This window comes from Plectropomus leopardus, chromosome 20 (assembly GCF_026936395.1).
Source record: "Plectropomus leopardus strain MGB_pleo_1.0 chromosome 20, ASM2693639v1, whole genome shotgun sequence".
NCBI classification, from domain to species: Eukaryota; Metazoa; Chordata; class Actinopteri; order Perciformes; family Serranidae; genus Plectropomus; species Plectropomus leopardus.
Window position 1 is genome coordinate 8,855,122 of NC_142195.1, and position 27,515 is coordinate 8,882,636.

Genomic DNA, 27,515 nt, shown 5'->3' on the forward strand with positions numbered 1-27,515 from the left:
TGAGTCATTGTTCAATTCATTTCTTTACTGCATGTGCACATAATTCCTTGAGCCAGTAGCAGACCATTCTATACATAAATTGGCCGATAAAAACAAAAAGTAAAAATTTTCCAGTAATAAAAATATTTTCAGGAATTACTATTTACAAAAGCATTTTCTTTTAAAAAACTACATCTTTAGTACCTAAAATAAATCAAATTTAGGCATGTCACATGCAATTATAGGCTTTGATATCAGGAGAGCAAGGTGACAGTTTTACAGCAGAACAAAAAGGCAGGATCTGAAGGTCTGACGAACTTTAGGTTGCTACAGCATCAGAAGCATTTTTACAGCAGGTTTAGTAGCTGCAGTGTAAAGAGGCATCACTATTGTGATCCTCTGAGGATTTAGAGCATCTGTCTACAGTCCCTTGAGAAACAGGGACACTTATCTGCTCAGGTGGAGGGTCTGTAGTGTCCCCTACTGGCCATTGACTGGGACCTCCTGAAAAAGAAAGCATAAATACTGTAACATTAGACTGACGACAGACAGGTACTTACATTGACTTTACATTTTAGACTTTAGGCATGCATGGTGAAACGTTTTACTGCTGAAGGCAATGAAACATGTTTTTAATTCTGTCAATTTATAAGTGCCTGCAAACACATGCATCTAACATGAGATGAAGGAACAGTTCGACATTTTGGTAATTTTGGCTTCAATGCTTTCTCACTGCTAATACGATGTTAGAATTTATAACACTATCTTTTCCATTTTGTACCAGGCTAGGCCTTAGAAACTGAGAACAAACAGCATGTTTCTCCCCAAACAGCAAAATCTGACGAAAAAAATCACAATATACTATGTTGTCCAAACTTTAACCATAATGTCATAGTAACTGCAACATGCCATTTTGTGCCTTTTTTTTCAACATACTGTAATAAGCGATTTTTGACCATTTTTTCAAAATTATCACTTTTTGGCCCTTTTTTGGCCCTGTTTTCAACATGCTACGTTATGGCGCATCTATATGAGCTATAATAAGCAGTTTCCAGCCATTTTTGGGACATGTCAATTTTTGAAATTTTTGCCATACTATAGCATGCGATTTTTCGCCAGTTTTTCAACATGCTAAATTATCACTTTTTGGCCCTTTTTTGGCCCTGTTTTCAACACGCTACGTTATGGCGCATCTATATGAGCTATAATAAGCAGTTTCCAGCCATTTTTGGGACATGTCAATTTTTGAAATTTTTGCCATACTATAGTATGCGATTTTTCGCCAGTTTTTCAACATGCTAAATTGTGACTTTTTAGGCTTTTTTTGGCCCCGTTTTCAACACGCTACGCTATGGCGCGTCTATATGAGCTATAATAAGCAGTTTCCAGCCATTTTTGGGACGTCAATTTTTGAAAATTTTGCCATACTATAGCATGCGATTTTTCGCCAGTTTTTCAACATGCTAAATTATCACTTTTTGGCCCTTTTTTGGCCCCGTTTTCAACATGCTACGCTATGGCGCGTCTATACGAGCTATAATAAGCAGTTTCCAGCCATTTTTGGGACATGTCAATTTTTGAAATTTTTGCCATACTATAGCATGCGATTTTTCGCCAGTTTTTCAACATGCTAAATTGTGACTTTTTAGGCTTTTTTTGGCCCCGTTTTCAACACGCTACACTATGGCGCGTCTATATGAGCTATAATAAGCAGTTTCCAGCCATTTTTGGGACATGTCAATTTTTGAAAATTTTGCCATACTATAGCATGCGATTTTTCGCCAGTTTTTCAACATGCTAAATTATCACTTTTTGGCCCTTTTTTGGCCCTGTTTTCAACATGCTACGTTATGGCGTCTGCTATATGAGCTATAATAAGCAGTTTCCAGCCATTTTGGGACATGTCAATTTTTGAAATTTTTGCCATACTATAGCATGCGATTTTTCGCCATTTTTCAACATGCTAAATTGTGACTTTTTAGGCTTTTTTGGCCCTGTTTTCAACACGCTACGCTTATGGCGTCTATATGAGCTATAATAAGCAGTTTCCAGCCATTTTTGGGACATGTCAATTTTTGAAATTTTTGCCATACTATAGCATGCGATTTTTCGCCAGTTTTTCAACATGCTAAATTGTGACTTTTTAGGCTTTTTTTGGCCCCGTTTTCAACACGCTACGCTATGGCGCATCTATATGAGCTATAATAATCAGTTTCCAGCCATTTTTGGGACATGCCAATTTTTGAAATTTTTGCCATACTATAGCATGCGATTTTTCGCCAGATTTTCAACATGCTAAATTGTCACTTTTGGCTTTTTTGGCCCGTTTTCAACACGCTACGCTATGGCTGCGTCTATATGAGCTATAATAAGCAGTTTCCAGCCATTTTGGGACATGTCAATTTTTGAAATTTTTGCCATACTATAGCATGCGATTTTTCGCCATTTTTTCAACATGCTAAATTGTGACTTTTTAGGCTTTTTTTGGCCCCGTTTTCAACATGCTACGTTATGGCGCGTCTATACGAGCTATAATAAGCAGTTTCCAGCCATTTTTGGGACATGTCAATTTTTGAAATTTTTGCCATACTATAGCATGCGATTTTTCGCCAGTTTTTCTACATGATAAATTGTGACTTTTAGGCTTTTTTGGCCCTGTTTTCAACACGCCACGCTATGGCGTTTATACGAGCTATAATAAGCAGTTTCCAGCCATTTTTGGGACATGTCAATTTTTGAAATTTTTGCCATACTATAGTATGCGATTTTTCGCCAGTTTTTCAACATGCTAAATTATCACTTTTTGGCCCTTTTTTGGCCCTGTTTTCAACACGCTACGTTATGGTGCATGTATATGAGCTATAATAAGCAGTTTCCAGCCATTTTTGGGACATGTCAATTTTTGAAATTTTTGCCATACTATAGCATGCGATTTTTCGCCAGTTTTTCAACATGCTAAATTGTGACTTTTTAGGCTTTTTTTGGCCCTGTTTTCAACACGCTACGCTATGGCGCGTTTATATGAGCTATAATAAGCAGTTTCCAGCCATTTTTGGGACATGTCAATTTTTGAAATTTTTGCCATACTATAGCATGCGATTTTTCGCCAGTTTTTCAACATGCTAAATTGTGACTTTTTAGGCTTTTTTTGCCCCCGTTTTCAACACGCTACGCTATGGCGCATCTATATGAGCTATAATAAGCAGTTTCCAGCCATTTTTGGGACGTGTCAATTTTTGAAATTTTTGCCATACTATAGCATACGATTTTTCGCCAGTTTTTCAACATGCTAAATTGTGACTTTTAGGCTTTTTTGGCCCTGTTTTCAACACGCCACGCTATATGGCGCGTCTATATGAGCTATAATAAGCAGTTTCCAGCCATTTTTGGGACATGTCAATTTTTGAAAATTTTGCCATACTATAGCATGCGATTTTTCGCCAGTTTTTCAACATGCTAAATTATCACTTTTTGGCCCTTTTTTGGCCCTGTTTTCAACACGCTACGTTATGGTGCATCTATATGAGCTATAATAAGCAGTTTCCAGCCATTTTGGGACATGTCAATTTTGAAATTTTTGCCATACTATAGTATGCGATTTTTCGCCAGTTTTTCAACATGCTAAATTATCACTTTTTGGCCCTTTTTTGGCCCTGTTTTCAACACGCTACGTTATGGCGCATCTATATGAGCTATAATAAGCAGTTTCCAGCCATTTTTGGGACATGTCAATTTTTGAAATTTTTGCCATACTATAGCATGCGATTTTTCGCCAGTTTTTCAACATGCTAAATTGTGACTTTTAGGCTTTTTTTGGCCCTGTTTTCAACACGCCACGCTTATGGTGCATCTATATGAGCTATAATAAGCAGTTTCCAGCCATTTTTGGGACATGTCAATTTTTGAAATTTTTGCCATACTATAGCATGCGATTTTTCGCCAGTTTTTCAACATGCTAAATTGTGACTTTTTAGGCTTTTTGGCCCTGTTTTCAACACGCTACGCTATGGTGCATCTATATGAGCTATAATAAGCAGTTTCCAGCCATTTTGGGACATGTCAATTTTTGAAATTTTGCCATACTATAGCATGCGATTTTTCGCCAGTTTTTCAACATGCTAAATTATCACTTTTTAGGCCTTTTTGGCCCTGTTTTCAACACGCCACGTTATGGTGCATCTATATGAGCTATAATAAGCAGTTTCCAGCCATTTTGGGACATGTCAATTTTGAAATTTTGCCATACTATAGCATGCGATTTTTCGCCAGTTTTTCAACATGCTAAATTGTGACTTTTAGGCTTTTTGGCCCCGTTTTCAACACGCTACGTTATGGCGCGTCTATATGAGCTATAATAAGCAGTTTCCAGCCATTTTTGGGACATGTCAATTTTTGAAATTTTTGCCATACTATAGTATGCGATTTTTCGCCAGTTTTTCAACATGCTAAATTGTGACTTTTTAGGCTTTTTTTGGCACTGTTTTCAACACGCCACGCTATGGTGCATCTATATGAGCTATAATAAGCAGTTTCCAGCCATTTTTGGGACATGTCAATTTTTGAAATTTTGCCATACTATAGCATGCGATTTTTCGCCAGTTTTTCAACATGCTAAATTGTGACTTTTTGGCTTTTTTGGCCCTGTTTTCAACACGCTACGCTATGGCGCATCTATATGAGCTATAATAAGCAGTTTCCAGCCATTTTTGGGACATGTCAATTTTTGAAATTTTTGCCATACTATAGCATGCGATTTTTCGCCAGTTTTTCAACATGCTAAATTGTGACTTTTTAGGCTTTTTTTGGCCCCGTTTTCAACACGCTACGCTATGGCGCATCTATATGAGCTATAATAAGCAGTTTCCAGCCATTTTTGGGACGTGTCAATTTTTGAAATTTTTGCCATACTATAGCATGCGATTTTTCGCCAGTTTTTCAACATGCTAAATTGTGACTTTTTAGGCTTTTTTGGCCCGTTTTCAACACGCCACGCTTATGGTGCGTCTATATGAGCTATAATAAGCAGTTTCCAGCCATTTTGGGACATGTCAATTTTTGAAATTTTTGCCATACTATAGCATGCGATTTTTCGCCAGTTTTTCAACATGCTAAATTGTGACTTTTTAGGCTTTTTTTGGCCCCGTTTTCAACACGCTACGCTATGGTGCGTCTATATGAGCTATAATAAGCAGTTTCCAGCCATTTTTGGGACATGTCAATTTTTGAAATTTTGCCATACTATAGCATGCGATTTTTCGCCAGTTTTTCAACATGCTAAATTGTGACTTTTTAGGCTTTTTTGGCCCTGTTTTCAACACGCCACGCTTATGGTGCGTCTATATGAGCTATAATAAGCAGTTTCCAGCCATTTTTGGGACATGTCAATTTTTGAAATTTTTGCCATACTATAGCATGCGATTTTTCGCCAGTTTTTCAACATGCTAAATTGTGACTTTTTAGGCTTTTTTTGGCCCCGTTTTCAACACGCTACGCTATGGCGCGTTTATATGAGCTATAATAAGCAGTTTCCAGCCATTTTTTGGACATGTCAATTTTGAAATTTTTGCCATACTATAGCATGCGATTTTTCGCCAGTTTTTCAACATGCTAAATTGTGACTTTTTAGGCTTTTTTGGCCCTGTTTTCAACACGCCACGCTATGGCGCGTCTATATGAGCTATAATAAGCAGTTTCCAGCCATTTTTGGGACATGTCAATTTTTGAAATTTTTGCCATACTATAGCATGCGATTTTTCGCCAGTTTTTCAACATGCTAAATTGTGACTTTTTAGGCTTTTTTTGGCCCCGTTTTCAACACGCCACGCTATGGCGATCTATATGAGCTATAATAAGCAGTTTCCAGCCATTTTTGGGACATGTCAATTTTGAAATTTTTGCCATACTATAGCATGCGATTTTTCGCCAGTTTTTCAACATGCTAAATTGTGACTTTTTAGGCTTTTTTTGGCCCCGTTTTCAACACGCTACGCTATGGCGCGTCTATATGAGCTATAATAAGCAGTTTCCAGCCATTTTTGGGACATGTCAATTTTTGAAATTTTTGCCATACTATAGCATGCGATTTTTCGCCAGTTTTCAACATGCTAAATTATCACTTTTTAGGTCTTTTTGGCCCTGTTTTCAACACGCCACGCTATGGCGCGTTTATATGAGCTATAATAAGCAGTTTCCAGCCATTTTGGGACATGTCAATTTTGAAATTTTTGCCATACTATAGCATGCGATTTTTCGCCAGTTTTTCAACATGCTAAATTGTGACTTTTAGGCTTTTTTGGCCCTGTTTTCAACACGCTACGCTATGGTGCGTCTATATGAGCTATAATAAGCAGTTTCCAGCCATTTTTGGGACATGTCAATTTTTGAAATTTTTGCCATACTATAGCATGCGATTTTTCGCCAGTTTTTCAACATGCTAAATTATCACTTTTTGGCTTTTTTGGCCCTGTTTTCAACACGCCACGCTATGGTGCGTCTATATGAGCTATAATAAGCAGTTTCCAGCCATTTTTGGGACATGTCAATTTTGAAATTTTTGCCATACTATAGCATGCGATTTTTCGCCAGTTTTTCAACATGCTAAATTGTGACTTTTTAGGCTTTTTTTGGCCCCGTTTTCAACACGCTACGCTATGGCGCGTCTATACGAGCTATAATAAGCAGTTTCCAGCCATTTTGGGACATGTCAATTTTTGAAATTTTTGCCATACTATAGCATGCGATTTTTCGCCAGTTTTTCAACATGCTAAATTGTGACTTTTTAGGCTTTTTTGGCCCTGTTTTCAACACGCCACGCTATGGTGCGTCTATATGAGCTATAATAAGCAGTTTCCAGCCATTTTTGGGACATGTCAATTTTTGAAATTTTTGCCATACTATAGCATGCGATTTTTCGCCAGTTTTTCAACATGCTAAATTGTGACTTTTTAGGCTTTTTTTGGCCCCGTTTTCAACACGCTACGCTATGGCGCGTCTATATGAGCTATAATAAGCAGTTTCCAGCCATTTTTGGGACATTTAAATTTTGAAATTTTTGCCATACTATAGCATGCGATTTTTCGCCAGTTTTTCAACATGCTAAATTGTGACTTTTTAGGCTTTTTTGGCCCTGTTTTCAACACGCTACGCTATGGTGCGTCTATATGAGCTATAATAAGCAGTTTCCAGCCATTTTTGGGACATGTCAATTTTTGAAATTTTTGCCATACTATAGCATGCGATTTTTCGCCAGTTTTTCAACATGCTAAATTGTGACTTTTTAGACCTTTTTTGGCCCTGTTTTCAACACGCTACGCTTATGGCGCTATATGAGCTATAATAAGCAGTTTCCAGCCATTTTTGGGACATGTCAATTTTTGAAATTTTTGCCATACTATAGCATGCGATTTTCGCCAGTTTTTCAACATGCTAAATTGTTACTTTTTAGGCTTTTTTTGGCCCTGTTTTCAACATGCTACGTTATGGTCCATCTATATGAGCTATAATAAGCAGTTTCCAGCCATTTTTGGGACATGTCAATTTTTGAAATTTTTGCCATACTATAGCATGCGATTTTTCGCCAGTTTTTCAACATGCTAAATTGTGACTTTTTAGGCTTTTTTTGGCCCCGTTTTCAACACGCTACGCTATGGTGCGTCTATATGAGCTATAATAAGCAGTTTCCAGCCATTTTTGGGACATGTCAATTTTTGAAATTTTTGCCATACTATAGCATGCGATTTTTCGCCAGTTTTTCAACATGCTAAATTGTGACTTTTTGGCCCTTTTTTGGCCCTGTTTTCAACACGCTACGTTATGGGCGCATCTATATGAGCTATAATAAGCAGTTTCCAGCCATTTTTGGGACATGTCAATTTTGAAATTTTTGCCATACTATAGCATGCGATTTTTCGCCAGTTTTTCAACATGCTAAATTGTGACTTTTAGGCTTTTTTGGCCCTGTTTTCAACACGCTACGCTATGGTGCGTCTATATGAGCTATAATAAGCAGTTTCCAGCCATTTTGGGACATGTCAATTTTTGAAATTTTTGCCATACTATAGCATGCGATTTTTCGCCAGTTTTTCAACATGCTAAATTGTGACTTTTTGGCCTTTTTTTGGCCCCGTTTTCAACACGCTACGTTATGGCGCATCTATATGAGCTATAATAAGCAGTTTCCAGCCATTTTTGGGACATGTCAATTTTTGAAATTTTTGCCATACTATAGCATGCGATTTTTCGCCAGTTTTTCAACATGCTAAATTGTGACTTTTAGGCTTTTTTTGGCCCCGTTTTCTACACGCTACGCTATGGCGCGTCTATATGAGCTATAATAAGCAGTTTCCAGCCATTTTTGGGACATGTCAATTTTTGAAATTTTTGCCATACTATAGCATGCGATTTTTCGCCAGTTTTTCAACATGCTAAATTGTGACTTTTTAGGCTTGTTTTGGGCCCGTGTTTAACACGCTACGCTATGGTGCATCTATATGAGCTATAATAAGCAGTTTCCAGCCATTTTGGGACATGTCAATTTTTGAAATTTTGCCATACTATAGCATGCGATTTTTCGCCAGTTTTTCAACATGCTAAATTGTGACTTTTTAGGCTTTTTTGGCCCTGTTTTCAACACGCCACGCTTATGGCATCTATATGAGCTATAATAAGCAGTTTCCAGCCATTTTGGGACATGTCAATTTTTGAAATTTTGCCATACTATAGCATGCGATTTTTCGCCAGTTTTTCAACATGCTAAATTGTGACTTTTTAGGCTTTTTTGGCCCGTTTTCAACACGCTACGCTATGGTGCATCTATATGAGCTATAATAAGCAGTTTCCAGCCATTTTTGGGACATGTCAATTTTGAAATTTTTGCCATACTATAGCATGCGATTTTTTCGCCAGTTTTTCAACATGCTAAATTGTGACTTTTAGGCTTTTTTGGCCCCGTTTTCAACACGCTACGCTATGGCGCGTTTATATGAGCTATAATAAGCAGTTTCCAGCCATTTTTGGGACATGTCAATTTTTGAAATTTTTGCCATACTATAGCATGCGATTTTTCGCCAGTTTTTCAACATGCTAAATTGTGACTTTTTGGCCCTTTTTTGGCCCTGTTTTCAACACGCTACGCTATGGCGCGTTTATATGAGCTATAATAAGCAGTTTCCCGCCATTTTTGGGACATGTCAATTTTGAAATTTTGCCATACTATAGCATGCGATTTTTCGCCAGTTTTTCAACATGCTAAATTGTGACTTTTAGGCTTTTTTTGGCCCCGTTTTCAACACGCTACGCTATGGTGCGTCTATATGAGCTATAATAAGCAGTTTCCAGCCATTTTTGGGACATGTCAATTTTTGAAATTTTTGCCATACTATAGCATGCGATTTTTCGCCAGTTTTTCAACATGCTAAATTGTGACTTTTTAGGCTTTTTGGCCCTGTTTTCAACACGCTACGCTATGGCGCGTTTATATGAGCTATAATAAGCAGTTTCCAGCCATTTTTGGGACATGTCAATTTTTGAAATTTTTGCCATACTATAGCATGCGATTTTTCGCCAGTTTTTCAACATGCTAAATTGTGACTTTTTAGGCTTTTTTTGGCCCCGTTTTCAACACGCTACGCTATGGCGCATTTATATGAGCTATAATAAGCAGTTTCCAGCCATTTTTGGGACATGTCAATTTTTGAAATTTTTGCCATACTATAGCATGCGATTTTTCGCCATTTTTTCAACATGCTAAATTGTGACTTTTTAGGCTTTTTTTGGCCCCGTTTTCAACACGCTACGCTATGGTGCGTCTATATGAGCTATAATAAGCAGTTTCCAGCCATTTTGGGACGTGTCAATTTTGAAATTTTGCCATACTATAGCATGCGATTTTTCGCCAGTTTTTCAACATGCTAAATTATCACTTTTGGCCCTTTTTGGCCCTGTTTTCAACACGCTACGCTATAGTGCGTTTATATGAGCTATAAGAAGCAGTTTCCAGCCATTTTTGGGACATGTCAATTTTTGAAATTTTTGCCATACTATAGCATGCGATTTTAGCCAGTTTTTCAACATGCTAAATTGTGACTTTTTAGGCTTTTTTTGGCCCCGTTTTCAACACGCTACGCTATGGTGCGTCTATATGAGCTATAATAAGCAGTTTCCAGCCATTTTTGGGACGTGTCAATTTTTGAAATTTTTGCCATACTATAGCATGCGATTTTTCGCCAGTTTTTCAACATGCTAAATTATCACTTTTTGGCCCTTTTTTGGCCCTGTTTTCAACACGCTACGTTATGGTGCATGTATATGAGCTATAATAAGCAGTTTCCAGCCATTTTGGGACATGTCAATTTTTGAAATTTTTGCCATACTATAGCATGCGATTTTTAGCCAGTTTTTCAACATGCTAAATTGTGACTTTTTAGGCTTTTTTGGCCCCGTTTTCAACACGCCACGCTATATGCGTCTATATGAGCTATAATAAGCAGTTTCCAGCCATTTTGGGACGTGTCAATTTTTGAAATTTTGCCATACTATAGCATGCGATTTTTCGCCAGTTTTTCAACATGCTAAATTGTGACTTTTTGGCCTTTTTGGCCCTGTTTTCAACACGCCACGCTATGGTGGCGTTTATATGAGCTATAATAAGCAGTTTCCAGCCATTTTTGGGACATGTCAATTTTGAAATTTTTGCCATACTATAGCATGCGATTTTTCGCCATTTTTTCAACATGCTAAATTGTGACTTTTTAGGCTTTTTTTGGCCCCGTTTTCAACACGCTACGCTATGGTGCGTCTATATGAGCTATAATAAGCAGTTTCCAGCCATTTTTGGGACATGTCAATTTTTGAAATTTTTGCCATACTATAGCATGCGATTTTTCGCCAGTTTTTCAACATGCTAAATTGTGACTTTTTGGCCCTTTTTTGGCCCCGTTTTCAACACGCTACGCTATGGCGCATCTATATGAGCTATAATAATCAGTTTCCAGCCATTTTTGGGACATGCCAATTTTTGAAATTTTTGCCATACTATAGCATGCGATTTTTCGCCAGTTTTTCAACATGCTAAATTGTGACTTTTTAGGCTTTTTTTGGCCCCGTTTTCAACACGCTACGCTATGGCGCATCTATATGAGCTATAATAAGCAGTTTCCAGCCATTTTTGGGACATGTCAATTTTGAAATTTTGCCATACTATAGCATGCGATTTTTCGCCAGTTTTTCAACATGCTAAATTGTGACTTTTTAGGCTTTTTTGGCCCTGTTTTCAACACGCTACGCTTATGGCGTCTATATGAGCTATAATAAGCAGTTTCCAGCCATTTTTGGGACATGTCAATTTTTGAAATTTTTGCCATACTATAGCATGCGATTTTTCGCCAGTTTTTCAACATGCTAAATTGTGACTTTTGGCCCTTTTTTGGCCCTGTTTTCAACACGCTACGCTATGGTGCGTCTATATGAGCTATAATAAGCAGTTTCCAGCCATTTTGGGACATGTCAATTTTTGAAATTTTTGCCATACTATAGCATGCGATTTTTCGCCAGTTTTTCAACATGCTAAATTGTGACTTTTTAGGCTTTTTTGGCCCCGTTTTCAACACGCTACGCTATGGGCGCGTCTATATGAGCTATAATAAGCAGTTTCCAGCCATTTTTGGGACGTGTCAATTTTTGAAATTTTTGCCATACTATAGCATGCGATTTTTCGCCAGATTTTCAACATGCTAAATTGTGACTTTTTGGCCCTTTTTTGGCCCTGTTTTCAACACGCTACGCTATGGCGCGTTTATATGAGCTATAATAAGCAGTTTCCAGCCATTTTTGGGACATGTCAATTTTTGAAATTTTTGCCATACTATAGCATGCGATTTTTCGCCAGTTTTTCAACATGCTAAATTGTGACTTTTTAGGCTTTTTTTGGCCCCGTTTTCAACACGCTACGCTATGGTGCGTCTATATGAGCTATAATAAGCAGTTTCCAGCCATTTTTGGGACATGTCAATTTTTGAAATTTTGCCATACTATAGCATGCGATTTTTCGCCAGTTTTTCAACATGCTAAATTGTGACTTTTTAGGCTTTTTTGGCCCTGTTTTCAACACGCTACGCTATGGCGCATCTATATGAGCTATAATAAGCAGTTTCCAGCCATTTTGGGACATGTCAATTTTTGAAATTTTTGCCATACTATAGCATGCGATTTTGCCAGTTTTTCAACATGCTAAATTGTGACTTTTTAGGCTTTTTTGGCCCGTTTTCAACACGCTACGCTATGGCGCATCTATATGAGCTATAATAAGCAGTTTCCAGCCATTTTTGGGACATGTCAATTTTTGAAATTTTTGCCATACTATAGCATGCGATTTTTCGCCAGTTTTTCAACATGCTAAATTGTGACTTTTTAGGCTTTTTTTGGCCCTGTTTTCAACACGCTACGCTATGGCGCGTTTATATGAGCTATAATAAGCAGTTTCCAGCCATTTTTGGGACATGTCAATTTTTGAAATTTTTGCCATACTATAGCATGCGATTTTTCGCCAGTTTTTCAACATGCTAAATTGTGACTTTTTAGGCTTTTTTTGGCCCCGTTTTCAACACGCTACGCTATGGTGCGTCTATATGAGCTATAATAAGCAGTTTCCAGCCATTTTTGGGACATGTCAATTTTTGAAATTTTTGCCATACTATAGCATGCGATTTTTCGCCAGTTTTTCAACATGCTAAATTATCACTTTTTGGCCCTTTTTTGGCCCTGTTTTCAACACGCTACGCTATGGCGTTTATATGAGCTATAATAAGCAGTTTCCAGCCATTTTGGGACATGTCAATTTTTGAAATTTTTGCCATACTATAGCATGCGATTTTTCGCCAGTTTTTCAACATGCTAAATTGTGACTTTTTAGGCTTTTTTTGGCCCCGTTTTCAACACGCTACGCTATGGCGCGTCTATATGAGCTATAATAAGCAGTTTCCAGCCATTTTTGGGACATGTCAATTTTTGAAATTTTTGCCATACTATAGCATGCGATTTTTCGCCAGTTTTTCAACATGCTAAATTATCACTTTTTGGCCCTTTTTTGGCCCTGTTTTCAACACGCTACGCTATGGCGCGTTTATATGAGCTATAATAAGCAGTTTCCAGCCATTTTTGGGACATGTCAATTTTTGAAATTTTTGCCATACTATAGCATGCGATTTTTCGCCAGTTTTTCAACATGCTAAATTGTGACTTTTAGGCTTTTTTGGCCCCGTTTTCAACAGCCACGCTTATGGCGCATCTATATGAGCTATAATAAGCAGTTTCCAGCCATTTTTGGGACATGTCAATTTTTGAAATTTTTGCCATACTATAGCATGCGATTTTTCGCCAGTTTTTCAACATGCTAAATTGTGACTTTTTAGGCTTTTTTGGCCCTGTTTTCAACACGCTACGCTTATGGTGCGTTATATGAGCTATAATAAGCAGTTTCCAGCCATTTTTGGGACATGTCTATTCTTGAATTTTTTGCCATACTATAGCATGCGATTTTTCGCCAGTTTTTCAACATGCTAAATTGTGACTTTTTAGGCTTTTTTTGGCCCCGTTTTCAACACGCTACGCTATGGTGCGTCTATATGAGCTATAATAAGCAGTTTCCAGCCATTTTTGGGACGTGTCAATTTTTGAAATTTTTGCCATACTATAGCATGCGATTTTTCGCCAGTTTTTCAACATGCTAAATTGTGACTTTTGGCCCTTTTTGGCCCTGTTTTCAACACGCTACGCTATGGCGCGTCTATACGAGCTATAATAAGCAGTTTCCAGCCATTTTTGAAATTTTTGCCATACTATAGCATGCGATTTTTCGCCATTTTTTCAACATGCTAAATTGTGACTTTTTAGGCTTTTTTGGCCCTGTTTTCAACACGCCACGCTATGGTGCGTCTATATGAGCTATAATAAGCAGTTTCCAGCCATTTTGGGACATGTCAATTTTTGAAATTTTGCCATACTATAGCATGCGATTTTTCGCCAGTTTTTCAACATGCTAAATTGTGACTTTTTAGGCTTTTTTTGGCCCTGTTTTCAACACGCTACGCTATGGTGCGTCTATATGAGCTATAATAAGCAGTTTCCAGCCATTTTGGGACATGTCAATTTTTGAAATTTTGCCATACTATAGCATGCGATTTTTCGCCAGTTTTTCAACATGCTAAATTGTGACTTTTTAGGCTTTTTTGGCCCGTTTTCAACACGCTACGCTTATGGTGCGTCTATATGAGCTATAATAAGCAGTTTCCAGCCATTTTTGGGACATGTCAATTTTTGAAATTTTGCCATACTATAGCATGCGATTTTTCGCCAGATTTTCAACATGCTAAATTGTGACTTTTTGGCCTTTTTTGGCCCTGTTTTCAACACGCTACGCTATGGTGCGTTTATATGAGCTATAATAAGCAGTTTCCAGCCATTTTTGGGACATGTCAATTTTGAAATTTTTGCCATACTATAGCATGCGATTTTCGCCAGTTTTTCAACATGCTAAATTGTGACTTTTTAGGCTTTTTTGGCCCTGTTTTCAACACGCTACGCTATGGGCGCATCTATATGAGCTATAATAAGCAGTTTCCAGCCATTTTTGGGACATGTCAATCTTTGAAAATTTTGCCATACTATAGCATGCGATTTTTCGCCAGTTTTTCAACATGCTAAATTGTGACTTTTTAGGCTTTTTTTGGCCCCGTTTTCAACACGCTACGCTATGGCGCATTTATATGAGCTATAATAAGCAGTTTCCAGCCATTTTTGGGACATGTCAATTTTTGAAATTTTTGCCATACTATAGCATGCGATTTTTCGCCAGTTTTTCAACATGCTAAATTGTGACTTTTTAGGCTTTTTTGGCCCTGTTTTCAACACGCTACGCTATGGTGCGTCTATATGAGCTATAATAAGCAGTTTCCAGCCATTTTTGGGACGTGTCAATTTTTGAAATTTTTGCCATACTATAGCATGCGATTTTTTAGCCAGTTTTTCAACATGCTAAATTATGACTTTTGGCCTTTTTTGGCCCTGTTTTCAACACGCTACGCTATGGCGCGTTTATATGAGCTATAATAAGCAGTTTCCAGCCATTTTTGGGACATGTCAAGTTTTGAAATTTTTGCCATACTATAGCATGCGATTTTTCGCCATTTTTTCAACATGCTAAATTGTGACTTTTTAGGCTTTTTTGGCCCCGTTTTCAACACGCTACGCTATGGTGCGTCTATATGAGCTATAATAAGCAGTTTCCAGCCATTTTTGGGACGTGTCAATTTTTGAAATTTTTGCCATACTATAGCATGCGATTTTTCGCCAGTTTTTCAACATGCTAAATTGTGACTTTTTGGCCCTTTTTTGGCCCTGTTTTCAACACGCTACGCTATGGCGCATCTATATGAGCTATAATAAGCAGTTTCCAGCCATTTTTGGGACGTGTCAATTTTTGAAATTTTTGCCATACTATAGCATGCGATTTTTCGCCAGTTTTTCAACATGCTAAATTGTGACTTTTTAGGCTTTTTTTGGCCCCGTTTTCAACACGCTACGCTATGGTGCGTCTATATGAGCTATAATAAGCAGTTTCCAGCCATTTTTGGGACGTGTCAATTTTTGAAATTTTTGCCATACTATAGCATGCGATTTTTCGCCAGTTTTTCAACATGCTAAATTGTGACTTTTTAGGCCTTTTTTGGCCCTGTTTTCAACACGCCACGCTATGGTGGCGTTTATATGAGCTATAATAAGCAGTTTCCAGCCATTTTTGGGACATGTCAATTTTTGAAATTTTTGCCATACTATAGTATGCGATTTTTCGCCATTTTTTCAACATGCTAAATTGTGACTTTTTAGGCTTTTTTTGGCCCCGTTTTCAACACGCTACGCTATGGCGCATCTATATGAGCTATAATAAGCAGTTTCCAGCCATTTTTGGGACATGTCAATTTTTGAAATTTTGCCATACTATAGCATGCGATTTTTCGCCAGTTTTTCAACATGCTAAATTGTGACTTTTTAGGCTTTTTTTGGCCCCGTTTTCAACACGCTACGCTATGGCGCATCTATATGAGCTATAATAAGCAGTTTCCAGCCATTTTTGGGACATGTCAATTTTTGAAATTTTTGCCATACTATAGCATGCGATTTTTCGCCAGTTTTTCAACATGCTAAATTGTGACTTTTTGGCCCTTTTTTGGCCCTGTTTTCAACACGCTACGCTATGGCGCGTTTATATGAGCTATAATAAGCAGTTTCCAGCCATTTTTGGGACATGTCAATTTTTGAAATTTTTGCCATACTATAGCATGCGATTTTTCGCCAGTTTTTCAACATGCTAAATTGTGACTTTTTAGGCTTTTTTGGCCCCGTTTTCAACACGCCACGCTATGGTGCGTCTATATGAGCTATAATAAGCAGTTTCCAGCCATTTTTGGGACATGTCAATTTTTGAAATTTTGCCATACTATAGCATGCGATTTTTCGCCAGTTTTTCAACATGCTAAATTGTGACTTTTTGGCCCTTTTTGGCCCTGTTTTCAACACGCTACGCTATGGTGCATCTATATGAGCTATAATAAGCAGTTTCCAGCCATTTTTGGGACATGTCAATTTTGAAATTTTGCCATACTATAGCATGCGATTTTTCGCCAGTTTTTCAACATGCTAAATTGTGACTTTTTGGCTTTTTTGGCCCTGTTTTCAACACGCTACGCTTATGGTGCATCTATATGAGCTATAATAAGCAGTTTCCAGCCATTTTTGGGACATGTCAATTTTGAAATTTTGCCATACTATAGCATGCGATTTTTGGCCAGTTTTTCACCAGGCTAATTTTGACTTTTTAAGGCTTTTTTGGCCCCGTTTTCAACACGCTACGCTATGGCGGCGTATATGAGCTATAATAAGCAGTTTCCAGCCATTTTTGGGACATGTCAATTTTTGAAATTTTTGCCATACTATAGCATGCGATTTTTCGCCAGTTTTTCAACATGCTAAATTGTGACTTTTTAGACCTTTTTTGGCCCCGTTTTCAACACGCTACGCTATGGTGCGTCTATATGAGCTATAATAAGCAGTTTCCAGCCATTTTTGGGACATGTCAATTTTGAAATTTTTGCCATACTATAGCATGCGATTTTTAGCCAGTTTTTCAACATGCTAAATTGTGACTTTTTAGGCTTTTTTGGCCCGTTTTCAACACGCTACGCTATGGTGCGTCTATATGAGCTATAATAAGAAGTTTCCAGCCATTTTTGGGACATGTCAATTTTTGAAATTTTTGCCATACTATAGCATGCGATTTTTCGCCAGTTTTTCAACATGCTAAATTGTAACTTTTGGCTTTTTTGGCCCTGTTTTCAACACGCTACGTTATGGTGCATCTATATGAGCTATAATAAGCAGTTTCCAGCCATTTTTGGGACATGTCAATTTTGAAATTTTGCCATACTATAGCATGCGATTTTCGCCAGTTTTTCAACATGCTAAATTGTGACTTTTTAGGCTTTTTTTGGCCCTGTTTTCAACACGCTACGCTAGTTTATATGAGCTATAAGAAGCAGTTTCCAGCCATTTTGGGACATGTCAATTTTTGAAATTTTGCCATACTATAGCATGCGATTTTTTCGCCAGTTTTTCAACATGCTAAATTGTGACTTTTTAGGCTTTTTTGGCCCTGTTTTCAACACGCCACGTTATGGCGCATCTATATGAGCTATAATAAGCAGTTTCCAGCCATTTTTGGGACATGTCAATTTTTGAAATTTTTGCCATACTATAGCATGCGATTTTTCGCCAGTTTTTCAACATGCTAAATTGTGACTTTTTAGACCTTTTTGGCCCTGTTTTCAACATGCTACGCTATGGCGCATCTATATGAGCTATAATAAGCAGTTTCCAGCCATTTTTGGGACATGTCAATTTTTGAAATTTTTGCCATACTATAGCATGCGATTTTTTCGCCAGTTTTTCAACATGCTAAATTGTGACTTTTTAGGCTTTTTTTGCCCCCGTTTTCAACACGCTACGCTATGGCGCATCTATATGAGCTATAATAAGCAGTTTCCAGCCATTTTTGGGACATGTCAATTTTTGAAATTTTTGCCATACTATAGCATGCGATTTTTCGCCAGTTTTTCAACATGCTAAATTGTGACTTTTTAGGCTTTTTTTGGCCCCGTTTTCAACACGCTACGCTATGGTGCGTCTATATGAGCTATAATAAGCAGTTTCCAGCCATTTTTGGGACGTGTCAATTTTGAAATTTTTGCCATACTATAGCATGCGATTTTCGCCAGTTTTTCAACATGCTAAATTATCACTTTTTGGCCCTTTTTTGGCCCTGTTTTCAACACGCTACGCTATGGCGCGTTTATATGAGCTATAATAAGCAGTTTCCAGCCATTTTTGGGACATGTCAATTTTTGAAATTTTTGCCATACTATAGCATGCGATTTTGCCAGTTTTTCAACATGCTAAATTGTGACTTTTTAGGCTTTTTTGGCCCGTTTTCAACCACGCTACGCTATGGTGCGTCTATATGAGCTATAATAAGCAGTTTCCAGCCATTTTTGGGACGTGTCAATTTTGAAATTTTGCCATACTATAGCATGCGATTTTCGCCAGTTTTTCAACATGCTAAATTGTGACTTTTGGCCTTTTTGGCCCTGTTTTCAACATCGCCACGCTATGGTGGCATCTATATGAGCTATAATAAGCAGTTTCCAGCCATTTTTGGGACATGTCAATTTTTGAAATTTTTGCCATACTATAGCATGCGATTTTTCGCCAGTTTTTCAACATGCTAAATTGTGACTTTTTAGGCTTTTTTTGGTCCCGTTTTCAACATCGCCACGCTATGGCGCGTTTATATGAGCTATAATAAGCAGTTTCCAGCCATTTTTGGGACGTGTCAATTTTTGAAATTTTTGCCATACTATAGCATGCGATTTTTCGCCAGTTTTTCAACATGCTAAATTGTGACTTTTTAGGCTTTTTTTGGCCCCGTTTTCAACACGCTACGCTATGGCGCATTTATATGAGCTATAATAAGCAGTTTCCAGCCATTTTTGGGACGTGTCAATTTTGAAATTTTTGCCATACTATAGCATGCGATTTTTCGCCAGTTTTTCAACATGCTAAATTGTGACTTTTTAGGCTTTTTTTGGCCCCGTTTTCAACACGCTACGCTATGGTGCGTCTATATGAGCTATAATAAGCAGTTTCCAGCCATTTTTGGGACGTGTCAATTTTTGAAATTTTTGCCATACTCTAGCATGCGATTTTTCGCCAGTTTTTCAACATGCTAAATTGTGACTTTAGGCTTTTTTGGCCCTGTTTTCAACGCGCGTTTATATGAGCTATAATAAGCAGTTTCCAGCCATTTTTGGGACATGTCAATTTTTGAAATTTTTGCCATACTATAGCATGCGATTTTTCGCCAGTTTTTCAACATGCTAAATTATGACTTGTTAGGCTTTTTTTGGCCCCGTTTTCAACACGCTACGCTATGGCGCGTCTATATGAGCTATAATAAGCAGTTTCCAGCCATTTTTGGGACATGTCAATTTTTGAAATTTTTGCCATACTATAGCATGCGATTTTTCGCCATTTTTTCAACATGCTAAATTGTGACTTTTAGGCCTTTTTTGGCCCTGTTTTCAACACGCTACGCTTATGGTGCGTCTATATGAGCTATAATAAGCAGTTTCCAGCCATTTTTGGGACATGTCAATTTTTGAAATTTTTGCCATACTATAGCATGCGATTTTTCGCCAGTTTTTCAACATGCTAAATTGTGACTTTTTAGGCTTTTTTTGGCCCCGTTTTCAACACGCTACGCTATGGTGCGTCTATATGAGCTATAATAAGCAGTTTCCAGCCACTTTTGGGGCGTGTCAATTTTTGAAATTTTTGCCATACTATAGCATGCGATTTTTCGCCAGTTTTTCAACATGCTAAATTGTGACTTTTTAGGCTTTTTTTGGCCCTGTTTTCAACGCGCTACGCTATGGCGTTTATATGAGCTATAATAAGCAGTTTCCAGCCATTTTTGGGACATGTCAATTTTTGAAATTTTTGCCATACTATAGCATGCGATTTTTCGCCAGTTTTTCAACATGCTAAATTGTGACTTTTAGGCTTTTTTGGCCCTGTTTTCAACACGCTACGCTATGGTGCATCTATATGAGCTATAATAAGCAGTTTCCAGCCATTTTTGGGATGTGTCAATTTTTGAAATTTTGCCATACTATAGCATGCGATTTTTAGCCAGTTTTTCAACATGCTAAATTGTGACTTTTAGGCTTTTTTGGCCCTGTTTTCAACACGCTACGCTTATGGTGCATCTATATGAGCTATAATAAGCAGTTTCCAGCCATTTTGGGACATGTCAATTTTTGAAATTTTTGCCATACTATAGCATGCGATTTTTTCGCCAGTTTTTCAACATGCTAAATTGTGACTTTTAGGCTTTTTTGGCCCTGTTTTCAACATGCTACGCTATGGTGCGTCTATATGAGCTATAATAAGCAGTTTCCAGCCATTTTTGGGACGTGTCAATTTTTGAAATTTTTGCCATACTATAGCATGCGATTTTTCGCCAGTTTTTCAACATGCTAAATTATCACTTTTTGGCCCTTTTTTGGCCCTGTTTTCAACACGCTACGCTATGGCGCGTTTATATGAGCTATAATAAGCAGTTTCCAGCCATTTTTGGGACATGTCAATTTTTGAAATTTTTGCCATACTATAGCATGCGATTTTTCGCCAGTTTTTCAACATGCTAAATTGTGACTTTTTAGACCTTTTTTGGCCCCGTTTTCAACACGCTACGCTATGGTGCGTCTATATGAGCTATAATAAGCAGTTTCCAGCCATTTTTGGGACGTGTCAATTTTTGAAATTTTTGCCATACTATAGCATGCGATTTTTTGCCAGTTTTTCAACATGCTAAATTATCACTTTTTGGCCCTTTTTTGGCCCTGTTTTCAACACGCTACGCTATGGCGCGTTTATATGAGCTATAATAAGCAGTTTCCAGCCATTTTTGGGACGTGTCAATTTTTGAAATTTTTGCCATACTATAGCATGCGATTTTTCGCCAGTTTTTCAACATGCTAAATTGTGACTTTTTAGGCTTTTTTTGGCCCCGTTTTCAACACGCTACGCTATGGCGCATCTATATGAGCTATAATAAGCAGTTTCCAGCCATTTTTGGGACGTGTCAATTTTTGAAATTTTTGCCATACTATAGCATGCGATTTTTCGCCAGTTTTTCAACATGCTAAATTGTGACTTTTTAGGCTTTTTTTGGCCCCGTTTTCAACACGCTACGCTATGGCGCATCTATATGAGCTATAATAAGCAGTTTCCAGCCATTTTTGGGACGTGTCAATTTTTGAAATTTTTGCCATACTATAGCATGCGATTTTTCGCCAGTTTTTCAACATGCTAAATTGTGACTTTTTAGGCTTTTTTTGGCCCCGTTTTCAACACGCTACGCTATGGCGCGTCTATACGAGCTATAATAAGCAGTTTCCAGCCATTTTTGGGACGTGTCAATTTTTGAAATTTTTGCCATACTATAGCATGCGATTTTTCGCCAGTTTTTCAACATGCTAAATTATGACTTTTTGGGCTTTTTTTGGCCCCGTTTTCAACACGCTACGCTATGGTGCATCTATATAAGCTATAATAAGCAGTTTCCAGCCATTTTGGGACATGTCAATTTTTGAAATTTTTGCCATACTATAGCATGCGATTTTTCGCCAGTTTTTCAACATGCTAAATTGTGACTTTTTAGGCTTTTTTGGCCCTGTTTTCAACACGCTACGCTATATGGCGTCTATATGAGCTATAATAAGCAGTTTCCAGCCATTTTGGGACCTGTCAATTTTTGAAATTTTTGCCATACTATAGCATGCGATTTTTCGCCAGTTTTTCAACATGCTAAATTGTGACTTTTTAGGCTTTTTTTGGCCCCGTTTTCAACACGCTACGCTATGGTGCGTCTATATGAGCTATAATAAGCAGTTTCCAGCCATTTTTGGGACGTGTCAATTTTTGAAATTTTTGCCATACTATAGCATGCGATTTTTCGCCAGTTTTTCAACATGCTAAATTATCACTTTTTAGGCTTTTTTTTGCCCCGTTTTCAACACGCTACGCTATGGCGCGTCTATATGAGCTATAATAAGCAGTTTCCAGCCATTTTTGGGACATGTCAATTTTTGAAATTTTTGCCATACTATAGCATGCGATTTTTCGCCAGTTTTTCAACATGCTAAATTGTGACTTTTTAGGCTTTTTTGGCCCGTTTTCAACACGCTACGCTTATGGCGCATCTATATGAGCTATAATAAGCAGTTTCCAGCCATTTTTGGGACGTGTCAATTTTTGAAATTTTGCCATACTATAGCATGCGATTTTTCGCCAGTTTTTCAACATGCTAAATTATGACTTTTGGCTTTTTTGGCCCTGTTTTCAACACGCTACGCTTATGGTGCATCTATATGAGCTATAATAAGCAGTTTCCAGCCATTTTGGGACGTGTCAATTTTGAAATTTTGCCATACTATAGCATGCGATTTTTCGCCAGTTTTTCAACATGCTAAATTGTGACTTTTTAGGCTTTTTTTGGCCCCGTTTTCAACACGCTACGCTATGGCGCATCTATATGAGCTATAATAAGCAGTTTCCAGCCATTTTTGGGACGTGTCAATTTTTGAAATTTTTGCCATACTATAGCATGCGATTTTTCGCCAGTTTTTCAACATGCTAAATTGTGACTTTTTAGGCTTTTTTTGGCCCCGTTTTCAACACGCTACGCTATGGCGCGTCTATATGAGCTATAATAAGCAGTTTCCAGCCATTTTTGGGACGTGTCAATTTTTGAAATTTTTGCCATACTATAGCATGCGATTTTTCGCCAGTTTTTCAACATGCTAAATTGTGACTTTTTAGGCTTTTTTGGCCCTGTTTTCAACACGCTACGCTATGGTGCGTCTATATGAGCTATAATAAGCAGTTTCCAGCCATTTTTGGGACGTGTCAATTTTTGAAATTTTTGCCATACTATAGCATGCGATTTTTCGCCAGTTTTTCAACATGCTAAATTATCACTTTTTGGCCCTTTTTTGGCCCTGTTTTCAACACGCTACGTTATGGTTCATGTATATGAGATATAATAAGCAGTTTCCAGCCATTTTTGGGACATGTCAATTTTTGAAATTTTTGCCATACTATAGCATGCGATTTTTCGCCAGTTTTTCAACATGCTAAATTGTGACTTTTTAGGCTTTTTTTGGCCCCGTTTTCAACACGCTACGCTATGGTGCGTCTATATGAGCTATAATAAGCAGTTTCCAGCCATTTTTGGGACGTGTCAATTTTTGAAATTTTTGCCATACTATAGCATGCGATTTTTCGCCAGTTTTTCAACATGCTAAATTATCACTTTTTGGCCCTTTTTTGGCCCTGTTTTCAACACGCTACGCTATGGCGCGTTTATATGAGCTATAATAAGCAGTTTCCAGCCATTTTTGGGACATGTCAATTTTTGAAATTTTTGCCATACTATAGCATGCGATTTTTCGCCAGTTTTTCAACATGCTAAATTGTGACTTTTTAGGCTTTTTTTGGCCCCGTTTTCAACACGCTACGCTATGGTGCGTCTATATGAGCTATAATAAGCAGTTTCCAGCCATTTTTGGGACGTGTCAATTTTTGAAATTTTTGCCATACTATAGCATGCGATTTTTCGCCAGTTTTTCAACATGCTAAATTGTGACTTTTGGCTTTTTTGGCCCTGTTTTCAACACGCCACGCTATGGCGTTTATATGAGCTATAATAAGCAGTTTCCAGCCATTTTTGGGACATGTCAATTTTGAAATTTTTGCCATACTATAGCATGCGATTTTAGCCAGTTTTTCAACATGCTAAATTGTGACTTTTAGGCTTTTTTGGCCCTGTTTTCAACACGCTACGCTATGGCGCATCTATATGAGCTATAATAAGCAGTTTCCAGCCATTTTGGGACGTGTCAATTTTGAAATTTTTGCCATACTATAGCATGCGATTTTTCGCCAGTTTTTCAACATGCTAAATTGTGACTTTTAGGCTTTTTTGGCCCTGTTTTCAACACGCTACGCTATGGCGCATTTATATGAGCTATAATAAGCAGTTTCCAGCCATTTTTGGGACATGTCAATTTTTGAAATTTTTGCCATACTATAGCATGCGATTTTTCACCAGTTTTTCAACATGCTAAATTGTGACTTTTAGGCTTTTTTGGCCCGTTTTCAACACGCCACGCTTATGGTGCGTCTATATGAGCTATAATAAGCAGTTTCCAGCCATTTTGGGACATGTCAATTTTTGAAATTTTTGCCATACTATAGCATGCGATTTTTCGCCAGTTTTTCAACATGCTAAATTGTGACTTTTGGCCTTTTTTTGGCCCTGTTTTCAACACGCTACGCTATGGCGCGTTTATATGAGCTATAATAAGCAGTTTCCAGCCATTTTTGGGACATGTCAATTTTTGAAATTTTTGCCATACTATAGCATGCGATTTTTCGCCAGTTTTTCAACATGCTAAATTATGACTTTTAGGCTTTTTTGGCCCTGTTTTCAACACGCCACGCTATGGTGCGTCTATATGAGCTATAATAAGCAGTTTCCAGCCATTTTTGGGACGTGTCAATTTTTGAAATTTTTGCCATACTATAGCATGCGATTTTTCGCCAGTTTTTCAACATGCTAAATTGTCACTTTTAGGCTTTTTTGGCCCTGTTTTCAACACGCCACGCTATGGCGCATCTATGAGCTATAATAAGCAGTTTCCAGCCATTTTTGGGACGTGTCAATTTTTGAAATTTTGCCATACTATAGCATGCGATTTTTTCGCCAGTTTTTCAACATGCTAAATTGTGACTTTTTAGGCTTTTTTGGCCTCTGTTTTCAACACGCCACGTTATGGCGCATCTATATGAGCTATAATAAGCAGTTTCCAGCCATTTTTGGGACGTGTCAATTTTTGAAATTTTTGCCATACTATAGCATGCGATTTTTCGCCAGTTTTTCAACATGCTAAATTGTGACTTTTTAGGCTTTTTTTGGCCCCGTTTTCAACACGATACGCTATGGCGCATCTATATGAGCTATAATAAGCAGTTTCCAGCCATTTTGGGACATGTCAATTTTGAAATTTTTGCCATACTATAGTATGCGATTTTTCGCCATTTTTTCAACATGCTAAATTGTGACTTTTTAGGCTTTTTTTGGCCCCGTTTTCAACACGCTACGTTATGGTGCGTCTATATGAGCTATAATAAGCAGTTTCCAGCCATTTTTGGGACGTGTCAATTTTTGAAATTTTTGCCATACTATAGCATGCGATTTTTCGCCAGTTTTTCAACATGCTAAATTGTCACTTTTTAGGCCTTTTTGGCCCTGTTTTCAACACGCTACGTTATGGTGCATCTATATGAGCTATAATAAGCAGTTTCCAGCCATTTTGGGACATGTCAATTTTTGAAATTTTTGCCATACTATAGCATGTGATTTTTCACCAGTTTTCCAACATGCTAAATTGTGACTTTTTAGGCTTTTTTTGGCCCCGTTTTCAACACGCTACGCTATGGTGCGTCTATATGAGCTATAATAAGCAGTTTCCAGCCATTTTTGGGACGTGTCAATTTTTGAAATTTTTGCCATACTATAGCATGCGATTTTTCGCCAGTTTTTCAACATGCTAAATTATGACTTTTTAGGCTTTTTTTGGCCCCGTTTTCAACACGCTACGCTATGGTGCATCTATATGAGCTATAATAAGCAGTTTCCAGCCATTTTTGGGACATGTCAATTTTTGAAATTTTTGCCATACTATAGCATGCGATTTTTCGCCATTTTTTCAACATGCTAAATTGTGACTTTGTGGGCTTTTTTTGGTCCCGTTTTCAACACGCTACGCTATGGTGCATGTATATGAGCTATAATAAGCAGTTTCCAGCCATTTTTGGGACATGTCAATTTTTGAAATTTTTGCCATACTATAGCATGCGATTTTTCGCCAGTTTTTCAACATGCTAAATTGTGACTTTTTAGGCTTTTTTTGGCCCCGTTTTCAACACGCTACGCTATGGCGCATCTATATGAGCTATAATAAGCAGTTTCCAGCCATTTTTGGGACGTGTCAATTTTGAAATTTTTGCCATACTATAGCATGCGATTTTTCGCCAGTTTTTCAACATGCTAAATTGTGACTTTTTAGGCTTTTTTTGCCCGTTTTCAACACGATACGCTATGGCGCATCTATATGAGCTATAATAAGCAGTTTCCAGCCATTTTTGGGACGTGTCAATTTTTGAAATTTTTGCCATACTATAGCATGCGATTTTTCGCCAGTTTTTCAACATGCTAAATTGTGACTTTTTAGGCCTTTTTTGGCCCCGTTTTCAACACGCTACGCTATGGTGCATCTATATGAGCTATAATAAGCAGTTTCCAGCCATTTTTGGGACGTGTCAATTTTTGAAATTTTTGCCATACTATAGCATGCGATTTTTCGCCAGTTTTTCAACATGCTAAATTGTGACTTTTTAGGCTTTTTTTGGCCCCGTTTTCAACACGCTACGTTATGGTGCATCTATATGAGCTATAATAAGCAGTTTCCAGCCATTTTTGGGACATGTCAATTTTTGAAATTTTTGCCATACTATAGCATGCGATTTTTCGCCATTTTTTCAACATGCTAAATTGTGACTTTTTAGGCTTTTTTGGCCCTGTTTTCAACACGCCACGCTATGGTGCGTCTATATGAGCTATAATAAGCAGTTTCCAGCCATTTTGGGACGTGTCAATTTTTGAAATTTTGCCATACTATAGCATGCGATTTTTCGCCAGTTTTTCAACATGCTAAATTATGACTTTTTAGGCTTTTTTTGGCCCCGTTTTCAACACGCTACGCTATGGTGCGTCTATATGAGCTATAATAAGCAGTTTCCAGCCATTTTTGGGACGTGTCAATTTTTGAAATTTTTGCCATACTATAGCATGCGATTTTTTGCCAGTTTTTCAACATGCTAAATTATCACTTTTTGGCCCTTTTTTGGCCCTGTTTTCAACATGCTACGTTATGGTGCATCTATATGAGCTATAATAAGCAGTTTCCAGCCATTTTTGGGACATGTCAATTTTTGAAATTTTTGCCATACTATAGCATGCGATTTTTCGCCAGTTTTTCAACATGCTAAATTGTGACTTTTAGGCTTTTTTGGCCCGTTTTCAACACGCCACGCTTATGGTGCGGCCTATATGAGCTATAATAAGCAGTTTCCAGCCATTTTTGGGACGTGTCAATTTTTGAAATTTTGCCATACTATAGCATGCGATTTTTCGCCAGTTTTTCAACATGCTAAATTGTGACTTTTTAGGCTTTTTTGGCCCTGTTTTCAACACGCTACGCTATGGTGCATCTATATGAGCTATAATAAGCAGTTTCCAGCCA

The 27,515-nt window shown here is 37.7% G+C and overlaps 1 protein-coding gene across 11 annotated transcripts in view; it reads right to left on the reverse strand.

Annotated features, from left to right (window-relative positions):
• Window positions 1-4: 4 nt before the first annotated feature.
• cdk5rap2 (CDK5 regulatory subunit associated protein 2) overlaps window positions 5-27,515 on the reverse strand; it is an 86,553-nt gene continuing 59,042 nt past the window's right edge. For all 11 annotated transcript variants that reach the window (XM_042509440.2, XM_042509439.2, XM_088071383.1 and 8 more), the window contains one exon: window positions 5-483. In XM_042509440.2, coding sequence (XP_042365374.2) covers window positions 338-483 — 146 coding nt within the window. In that variant the 3' untranslated portion in view covers window positions 5-337. The remainder of the gene's footprint in view (window positions 484-27,515) is intronic.